This window comes from Cololabis saira, chromosome 15 (assembly GCF_033807715.1).
Source record: "Cololabis saira isolate AMF1-May2022 chromosome 15, fColSai1.1, whole genome shotgun sequence".
Taxonomy (NCBI): Eukaryota; Metazoa; Chordata; class Actinopteri; order Beloniformes; family Belonidae; genus Cololabis; species Cololabis saira.
Window position 1 is genome coordinate 25,516,862 of NC_084601.1, and position 10,317 is coordinate 25,527,178.

Consider the following 10,317-nt stretch of genomic DNA (forward strand, 5'->3'; position numbering starts at 1 on the left):
AAAGTGACGCCAGTGCCAGGGTTCGAACCCACGACCTTCAGATCGTGAGCCCAAAGTCCCAACCACTAGGCCACTCAACTCATTAAGTTTAGGCATTGTATAATATATTGTGCTGAGATTGTCATACTCACAGTTAACATTAAAACAAAAATTGCAAGTGTATTTTGGGTAAAATCGTTGGTCATCATCAGCCGTCTATCAACGTCATACGTCATCATCGATCACTTGTCAACAGAGCGCAGTAATCCTACAGCCTAAACATGAGCGGGAGTTATAGAAACACAAAAGTGGAGCCATAAAACGCAAAGAATTGCTGTAGGGCCCGGTCATATGCCCCGTCCCCCCGGCCCGGCTCTGATACATGTATGTTCCGCTACTGGTGCGGCTCTTTGACGTTTTATCTATCGCTTCTCTGTGTGGTCAGTAGGGGCAGTTGCTCTTACATCTTACAAGTGTATTTGAAATGACGGGAAAGAACATGAAATAAGTTTATAGTGGGTGTGTGAATCATCAATAATCAGTATTATTGGCAGTAATAGAGGACCCCAAAAGCAAATTTTGCTTAGGGCCTGTAACACTCTATAATGTAATAATTTCCTGAAAATGTAATAACGCCTGAAACTTCACCAATAATTTAATAAAATATCCTGACTGATAATGTAATACCTTATTACATTATTGGGAATTTATTACATTTTCAGGTGGGTCCTTTTTTTTTGTTCCAAAACTGATAAAGTAATACTTGACAAATAATGTAATAATATATATGTTCATTTTCAGTCCAGAGTTCTACATTTTGTGTTTTAAGTATCTAAGAATGTTACTTACACTGGATTTGAAACACCAGAATGACTATTGGGTTAACTTGCAGACTTTGAGTACCATGTAATACATTCCCAATAACGTAATAAGGTATTACATCGGTAAAAATGTTATTACATTTTATTACATTATTGGTGAAGTTATTACATTATTGGGTTTTATTACATTTTCGATTGAGTTAAGTGCAAATTGTATTACATTTTCAGGAAATTATTACATTATAGGGTGCTACAGGGCCCCATGGAGGCTTGGGCCGGTGTTCTGCCAATTTCTGCTACCTGCCGAGAAATGCTACTTTGTGGTTCTTTGCATGCGCACAGTCGATTTTCAAAGTTTGATTGCCACGCTAAATTGATAATATGGGATGTGACATGAATTGCATTACACTTAGTGGACATTATGCGATAAAGAGGAAAAAAAACAATTATATCGCTTTATTTGATATTCATTCAGTCATTTGCCTTTATTTAACCAGGCAGGTCATTAAGAACCCATTCTTATTTACAATGACAGCCTGGCAAGAGACAAGGACCACTTGGGGGGAAAGGAAGTGGTTTAGGGAGTAAAACACAGTAAAATTGTAGCTCTACAAAGGTAGATAACCATTAGGTAGCATTTTTTGGCAAAGCAGCAGAAATTGGCAGAACACCGGCCCTGTCCTGGATGGTGACTAGTGGCAGCTTGTGGGCTGAACAGCATGCGGTACTTTTTTATGGGGATGAATGATCCAAACAGAGCCAGCTGCGGGTGCGCGCAGCTTTACGCACAGACCTGCAGCTGCCATCACTCATTCCAACTATTTCAGCTCAGCGTGGCATGATGTCGAACATAAGTTGTATTCCAGACCGAATAGGCTAATCATCTCTACCCGTAAGTGCGTTACTAAGCAACGCCGCTGCGCTGCTGGGGTATATATGGGGCCGCGCCGCGGACGGGGGCGCGCACTGGGGACGCGGCTGCAGAGGCTGACGGACACGGAGACATGAGGACGCACGCATAGTAGACCTACTGGGAATTATCTGGGGGTTAATAACTTCTGCTCACCAACGAGCGCTTTAGAATTAGAATTATTGCCACTTAATTCCAGCGCGTCCAGAAACAAGAGTCCACATCATGAAGTTTTTGTTTTTGCCTTTGTTATTGGCTCTGATCGTAGTCGCCCAGGTTTTTGGTGAAGAGAGCGAGCCAAAGGAAGGACATGACTACTGGACAAGTGGTCTCCACATCCAGGTAACATTCAGCCTTTAAAAAAGGAACGCTGTACATGGATTGGACTCGGGAAACAAAGGGCACATTTTACTCAAAGAGCTTCAAAAGTCATCATGGAAAGGGAAATGAATTAACCACTTATAAAGAAATGTATATATATATATATATATATATATATATATATATATATATATATATATATATATATATATATATATATATATATATGCAGACAAAAAAAAGAAATTAAATAGGAAAATAAAATAGAGATACATAGGGATACATAGAAAGAAATATAACCATTAATATTAGAATTAATTTAATAAAAAATAGACATTTATCTGACAGGTGGACTTCTAAATAGAAAGGTTTATTTATTTATTTTTTGTATTTATTAATTTGACATTTTTTATGGTATTATTATTATGTATTGATATTGTGATAAAAGATAAAAGAAAGAAGTATACTGAGAAGAAGAATAAATCCTATAAATACCCTTTTTAAATCAAAACAGCGTGTTTGTGTTTTGTAATCCAGATTGCTGCTTAATTTTCTTTTCCTCCCGAGCGAAGCCCTTCTTCTGAGACACTGGTCCAAATTTGTGTTGTTTTTATTCATGTCCGAGACATGGGCTTATCCAAAAAAAGAAAGAAATAAAAAAAAGAGTTAAAAATGATGAAAGTAAGTGTGCGTCTGCGTGTCTTCATATCCCAGAGATATGAAGACACATCTCTGGGATATCCTCTCCTGGACATAGAAATGTGGGATCTTTGAACAGAGACCAGGCAGAAACAACTCACTTTTTTGCCAATAGAAAATGTAAAATGGATGGTGCAACAGGAGCAGCGGCGCCTCCAAAAATGTTTCATGGGGCCACTTAAATTCTTGGGGTGGACACCAAAACTAAAAGCCATCATTACAGGATTTTATTATACTGTTGTAGTATACAGGCTCAGAAATACTTAAAGAAACGCCTACTGATATACATTTGGCCCAAATGATTTGGGATGAAACACATAACTGACGATAGAATCTATGTGACCAGCAAGTGTTTTTTTTTTTTTTTTTTATTGAGGCCAGTGGGGTGGCCAGTGGGGTGGCCAGCAAATTTGTAGAGGGGGCCATGGCCACCCCCTGATGGCGCCACTGAACAGGAGATTTCTGAAGTGCTCTGGGCAGCCATCCAATCTGGAATTAGATCAAGTGCGGAGTGCATGAGAAGCTGGAGTCTAGACCAAGCCGGTTGACAGTAAATGCACGTCCTACGTTTGACATTGAGGATCCCAGTCGTGCCAAGCTACTCCCCCAGAAGCTTTTACTGGGACCACTGAAGAAACCAATTAATCATTACAACTTAGTGGGCGTCATTCATGGCCATTAAGTCCACTTCTCAGCTTAACTAATGCATATCGATGAATAATCTTGAGATGGAAATAGAAACGTTTAATGAAAGTTTAATATTCAAGTCATGTAGCCTATAGATCATTACTCAGTGTAGTTTATGTGTAAGTAAGAAGGTGGAGGGTGCATGGCATAATCCAACGTTTTCATTCTTTTTTTTACAATATAGCCTACATTATACACCACTTCCAGCAGGTAGGTCTTTGGTCTCTACAAGGAGGGGAGATAGAAGTGGACATCTTTTCTATAACAGTCATGATCAGGGACACTTTTACACTGATTTAAAAAAAAAAGATGGCAAGTGATACACTGTCATTCCACTTACTGACTGGCATCTATCTCCGTGTTCGGTGATATTTTCTTCTCCTCAGGACGGCCAGGTTTCCAACAACCCATTCAGAGAAATCCTCCTGAGGATGACGAGAAAGCCGCGGCCGCATCAGTTCATCGGCTTGATGGGGAGGCGCTCCATGGGTAGGCTTGTTCTCTGTGCTGTCATTTTCACTCTCCTTCTGTGATCATGTTATTCTAACAATCACTTTGTCCTCAAACAGCAAATGCACAGATCCCCCGCAAAAGTAAGTTACCTTTAATGAGTCTTATCTGTATGTATGAGGTGTAATCTAAGCAGGAAACATTTTTTTGCTTTATTATTTTTTTTACCAAACAGGGCATGAGCACTGCAGTGACAGATGCACCTTTGTCATGTGTTGTAGGCTTTTTTTTTTTGTCTGCATATAAATTAATGCTTAATACGAAGTTGGTAAAAACCTAAGGCATAGGCTATATGCATTTTTAAAATATAATATATATCATATATATTTTAATATATCATATATATATTTATTTTATTAATATAGATCACGGGTCTTCAACCATTAACCATATCCCTTAGGGGTGATGCGGAGGTACTGCAGGGGGTCCTCCAACTTTAAAAGAAATAAAGGCAATTTTAACCAAAATAATATGTGAAAAAATAATAATAATATATAGGCTATATACATTTATATATATATATATATATATATATATATATATATATATATATATATATATATATATATATATATATATATATATATATATATATATATATTTATATATATATTTATATATATATTTATATATATATATATATATATATATGATGGGGATATATATATATATATATATATATATATATATATATATATATATATATATATATATATATATATATATGATTGATAAAACTCCATTAACAGGCGATAATAATCTACTTTTGACAATAACTATTTAGTCTACCACTCCACATAAATGATTGTCTCTCACTAATGTCAACTTTAGAGCGGAAAAACGAGCTAGCTAGCTGTTTAAGAAAAGAAAATTTGTTGCGAAATTGACTTGGCTATTTCATATTATCATATAACCATAAACACATGTAGGCTAATAACCCAGTCAGGAATTGGTTAATAAGGTGATATAAACAGAATAAAACACATTAAAAAGTTATTATAAGCCAGGTTTAAAACACATTTAAAAAAAGGGAAAATATAAGAATGACAAGCGGGGGTCCCTGCTCTGTTTTTCTCTCATCCAAGGGGTCCCTGGGGATTTTTTTTTTTTTTTTTTTTTTTTTTTTTTTTTAATGTGAAGGGGGGGTCACAGCCGTCTGGTGAAAAGAAGCGGCCTGCTCACTCCTCAGGATAAGAAGGAGACCTGAGCTCAGTGTAGGGCCTCCTGGGGTTGGTAGAGGGAACAATGCCCAGGACAACTTAGGTAGGAGCACTGGGTGAAAAAATGGGAAAAAATCTGGGATAAAAATTCAAAAACAAAAGACAAAGAAAAGTAGAGGATCTCGACGCCTTTTCTATAAATTTGCATTTAGGTAAACATGGAAAAAAAAAACTAAGCAGTAAAACTTAATAAGTATGGTGACACTAGGGCTGGGTATCGATTCAAATGTCAAATATCAATTCCGAGTCTTAAGATTCTGAATCGATTATCACACTTTGATTCGATCCGATTCGATTCCGATATTGATTTGGGTTAGGGTTATTAAAACTGTTTTTTTGAGCTGTTGCATGAATTATATGACTGTAGTTATGCAAAATATTAATACTAGTATTATATTGAGATTAAACAGCAAGTATTGGCAGCTAATGATGCTGTAAGGACCAATCACCTCCCAGAATACTGATATAACTGCTTTCAGAAACATTGTGGGGCAGAATTATCAAACAGATCCAGGGCAGCAAACAGAGACGTATGAAATCGCTTTTATTTTTTCATTTAAACTACCCATCAAAATCAATGGATGGACAAACCTTTTTTAAAGTTTTGTGAGGTCACTTACATTCACACCTGCAATCTTTCTATAAACCCTTACATACAGTTCTTATTATAAAGAGAAAGAGGGATCCACACCAACAAATTTGTGTTCTCTTGTGTCTTGTTTCCTTTTGAATGCTAAATCATTACCTTCTAGTGAACACATTCCTTTGTCAGTTATGAGGCTGGTCTGAAGCAGATTCCACCGTGTGACAAAGAGAGGAGCGATGAAGGCACCGAGGCAATAGCAGTTCCAGGATTTTCCCTTTTCCTTTTTGTTTTTAATTAATTACTCAGTGATGCAACAGAATGCCGTATAAACATGTAAACATTTTTATTTATTCCACCTATATAGACATGACAATGTCAATCATTATTAGCGAGAGGCGGGCTGCTTGGATCAAAGCCCCAAGGACATGTGAGAGTTAAACACAATTTTTTATGCTCGTGATTGATTAGAGGGAGCTACTGTATGTCCTGTGTATTTAGAAAAGAGATAAGGAACAAGCAAACACTGTGCTGCTGTGCTCAGTTATTCCTGCATTTGTGGCGAGGTAGTTTGAAAGATTAATTCATCAGAATAATGCAATTATTGATTTCTTAAGTGCCAGCAAATCCCAGCCCCGACCTTCTCATGCTGCGATTACAGTCCATTACTGTGAGCAGCAGAGGCCCCGTCAGTCTGGGATCTGCATCACATGTACATTTGATGGATCCCATGTATTCAGTTCAATTCAGTTTTATTCATAGAGCACCTGTTACAATACAAATTGTCTCTATGCCAGGGGTCTTCAACCTTTATTAGCCCAGGGACCCCAGAGAAAAACAGAGCAGGGACCCCTGCTTGTAATTCTTATTTTTAGGCCCTATTGTATCTGTAGGAGTTCTCGTTTTTCTCGTTTTTATTTTTCTTCCGGCAAAATGAGGGCCTTTTTGCCCCCCTAAACGTGCCCCAAAAGTCACCAAATTTTGCACGCAAGCCAGGCCTGGCAAAAAATTAGATATTTAATGGTTTGCATTAATGGCCGTGGCCTAATGGCTCAACAGCGCCCCCTACAAAACTTCGTGCCTCGAGCCCCACCATACGGTTTGACGTACATGCACGAAAATCGGTACACACCTGTATCAACTTTAAGAAAAGTCTCTTGGTGCCATGGCCGAAACCGAACAGTAAGTTGGCCATTTTGAATTAATCGTGTAATTTTGGCGCAATTTATGCCACTTCTTCGGCCGTTAATATGGCCCGAACCGTAACGTGCACCCAGGTGTGTTATACATCAAAATGTGCGTCTCCATCCTGCGACGCTGGGCATTACTTTTCTCAGTCAAAAGCGTTAGGTCTAACTAACGTTAAATATGAAATAGCCAAGTCAATTTCGCAACAATTTTCTTTTCTTAAACAGCTAGCTAGCTCGTTTTTCCACTCTAAAGTTGACATTAGTCACATGACTCACATCATGGGAATCATTTATGTAGAGTTGTAGACTAAATAGTTATTGTCAAAAGTAGATTATTATCACCTGCTAATGGTGTTTTATCAATATATAGCCTATATATTTAATTTTTTTATTTTGTTTTAAACTCTCACAAATTATTTTGGTTAAAATTGTCTTTATTTCTTTTGAAGTTGGAGGACCCCCTGCAGTACCTCCACGGCCCCCCTAGGGGTCGCGGACCCCCGGTTGAAGACCCCTGACCTATGCGCTAACTTTATATGCACTTTATATGCCGCAAACTAAACTATTCCAGACATCAAGGTCAAATACCAAGGTTTGTTTCATAATAAATGCCTTGTTATTCTGCAAATGTAAAGAGAGGGTAACATATATGGATCGCAGATTGATTAAAAAAGTAATTGGCTAATCCCAAGAAAGCAAGGTTAGTTATTTTTATGGCACAAATCAACAACAAAGTGATTCAAAGTGCTTTACAGAGACATTAAAACATAAAAAAGCATGATTTGAAAATGGAAAAAAAGCAATAAAATATATTTTGCAATAACAACATGTGCAATATCTGTCCAATATCTGTCTACCTCACAGACATCCTACCTGCTTTTTCTTTCTTTCCCGTACTGCACTACTTTGTTATTTTTCATTCCAATGTATATACTGTTTATATTTTGTAATTATATATTTTTTACCTTTTTTACCCTTTCCCTGCATGTGTGTGTTGAGTGTACTGCTGCTGCACAAAGGGAATTTCCCCATTGAGGGAAAAATAAAGGACAATCTAATCTTATCTTATCTTTAAAAAAAAGAAAAAATTACAGGACTCAAATCTGAGGGACTCTAACCCACACAGAGTTTACAGGAGTTAAAATATGATTATGTTTTGAAACTCAAATTTAAAAGTACCAGTGTAGAAACGAGTTCAAAAGCAATCATTAAAGACGATGGATGGTGGATTATTAAAATGTAGCAGTAAATTAAAAAAGGGTTTTCAACCTTGACTTAAAGCAACTGAGTTTCAGAAGCTCTGATGCATTCTGGGAATTGTTCCACAGGTGAGGAGGATAAAAGCTGTGTTTGGTTCTAACTCTGGGTACAGAGAGTAGGCGTGGCCCTGACGACCTGAGGGTTCTGTTTGGTTCAGAATGGACCAGGAGATCAGAGATGTATTTTGGCTTTAGACCATTCAGAGATTCCTAAACCAGCAGCAAGATTTTAATGTGTATTATGTGACAGACAGGAGGTCAGTGTAAAGATCCAAGAACTGGAGACTGTAGATGAAGTTCTAGACTACAAATTAAATTAAATTGTGGACTGCTTTTCAGACTTTTTGACGAACTCAGATGAACCCTAACTGTGCAGTGTTTTGGTTTTGTTTTGTGTTATGTTCTCATTTCGCTGACTTCATTTTGTGGAATGTCTTTGCTTTTTTTTGCAGAGTATTTTTAATTTGATATTCTCTTTATCTAGTGGAAATTTATTTGGTTTGCTTAATTTTTTTTCTCTTCCATTTTAAAGGACATAAGGTCAATTCATTTGTAGGACTAATGGGAAAAAGAAGCCAAGAGGAGCCAGGTAAACTAAATTCAAGGACACTCCGCTCACTTTTGAGCTGATCAAATTGTATCCGGCTTTCCAGAAAATATGTGTGTGTGAAGTATGTGATGTTCCTCTCTTTGCAGAGTCTTACAAGTGGAGCACAATACAGACGGCCGACCAGTGGCGTTAGGCAGTCACCATCTATTTCCCACCTGCTGATTCCAGTCCTGGGGGGCTGGTCTTGTTTTCTCCAAACTCTGTGTAGCTTTGAGCTGAATAAAATTGTTTAAAATTGTTGTAATATTCTACCTGTGCCAGGTCCATTTGTCCCGGTACTACAGTGGGGGGGATTGGGGGGGGGCTTGGCGAGCACTGTGGTTGATTTGATTTTCTTTTTATTTAGCACATTTTAAAAGGTCAGTAATACAATTACCATAATAAGGCAGGGAAGATTTTCTTGATTAAATCCAAAAGAGGCGTAGAAAATTAGAAAACAATAAAACCATTGCAGCTGAACTTTCAAATGTGGACATCTTTTTAAACTATCTGACGAAGCTGCATCATTTAGCAGTGAGATGCATCAAATAAAGTTGACACTCAAGAATAAAAACGAAGGTTTTCCAAAGAAATACCATCATTTATCAAAATCCAACCATCTGGACAGATGATCGGTGGCCTTGGATGAAAACATTTAGTTAAAAAAGAGAAGCCGATGCTGCTGGAAGGAGATGAAAAGGTAAGTTTATGATCACACAGTGTTGCTGACAGGAAACCAAACATTGCACCTTAAGGACCCCACAGGCTGATGAGGTATGCAGTTCAATCCATACTTTTTGGCACAAACAAGTTTCTTCTAGTTCATTTTGGAATAATTAAATCAGGTACGCCCAGTGACGAGGTGGAATGAAGGTTATAAACAAATGGTGCCCTTTAATCAGACAACAATGACTAGCTCCAGAGATGCTTTCATTTAAAGGACTGTAACATACAATACATTTTAAATGAGTGCATCAGTAAGTGGTTTTTGATAGGCAGTAGTTTTTGCTGTAATCAAAACTCTTATATGATTTTTGGGCATCTCATAAGTCTGGTTAGCATAATGTCCTCCATCATTTAACTTCCTCACGAGGAGAATCTCTGAGGATTTACTTTCAGAAACTGAAACAACAATCCCAGATATACACCAGATCAGTGCGACTCTTTCTTTTTCAGAGGAAGTTGCCTTGGATTCAAGGACTGAATCTGTCAAACTGGATTCTAGCCCATTTACAGGTCAAACCACAGTGAATCCTTGTGATTTATTCATTTATTACGTACTTAATTATGGTGGTCTTCGCTTCTGCAGGAATTAATTAGTTACACATCTTAGATGTTTCCGAAGTAAGCACTTGAACACGTGATTTACACTATTTCACCCTGGGCCAAGTAGGTTACGCTGATGTGGAGGTGACAGCTTGGCTGTGAATTCTCTCCATCACTCAGGTCCCATCTGTCCTGTAGGAGCCATACATTGATTATTCAGGTTTCTATAGAGGATCTGCATTGACGTCACTTTCCCACTGGACCAGCCCCTTTACTGGCACTG

At 37.7% G+C, this 10,317-nt stretch overlaps 1 protein-coding gene across 2 annotated transcripts; it reads left to right on the forward strand.

Annotated features, from left to right (window-relative positions):
- Positions 1 to 1,773: 1,773 nt before the first annotated feature.
- On the forward strand, positions 1,774 to 9,033 carry tac1 (tachykinin precursor 1). Of its 2 annotated transcripts, XM_061742077.1 has the most exons (5): positions 1,774 to 2,052; positions 3,804 to 3,906; positions 3,987 to 4,010; positions 8,712 to 8,768; positions 8,876 to 9,033. In XM_061742077.1, exons 1-5 carry the CDS (start codon positions 1,936 to 1,938, stop codon positions 8,920 to 8,922), a joined length of 348 nt encoding a protein of 115 aa, XP_061598061.1. In that variant the 5' UTR covers positions 1,774 to 1,935; the 3' UTR covers positions 8,923 to 9,033. The 2 variants fall into 2 exon arrangements, with proteins under 2 accessions (XP_061598061.1, XP_061598062.1); XM_061742078.1 differs by lacking the exon at positions 3,987 to 4,010.
- The last annotated feature ends 1,284 nt before the right edge of the window (positions 9,034 to 10,317 follow it).

Bases quoted from the DNA above. Each gene is read 5' to 3' on its own strand.
- tac1 (XM_061742077.1), top strand. From the start codon at position 1,936: ATGAAGTTTTTGTTTTTGCCTTTGTTATTGGCTCTGATCGTAGTCGCC. The intron at 2,053-3,803 runs GTAACATTCAGC...TCTTCTCCTCAG, and splicing joins CAAGTGGTCTCCACATCCAG to GACGGCCAGGTTTCCAACAA. The intron at 8,769-8,875 runs GTAAACTAAATT...CTCTCTTTGCAG, and splicing joins AAGAAGCCAAGAGGAGCCAG to AGTCTTACAAGTGGAGCACA.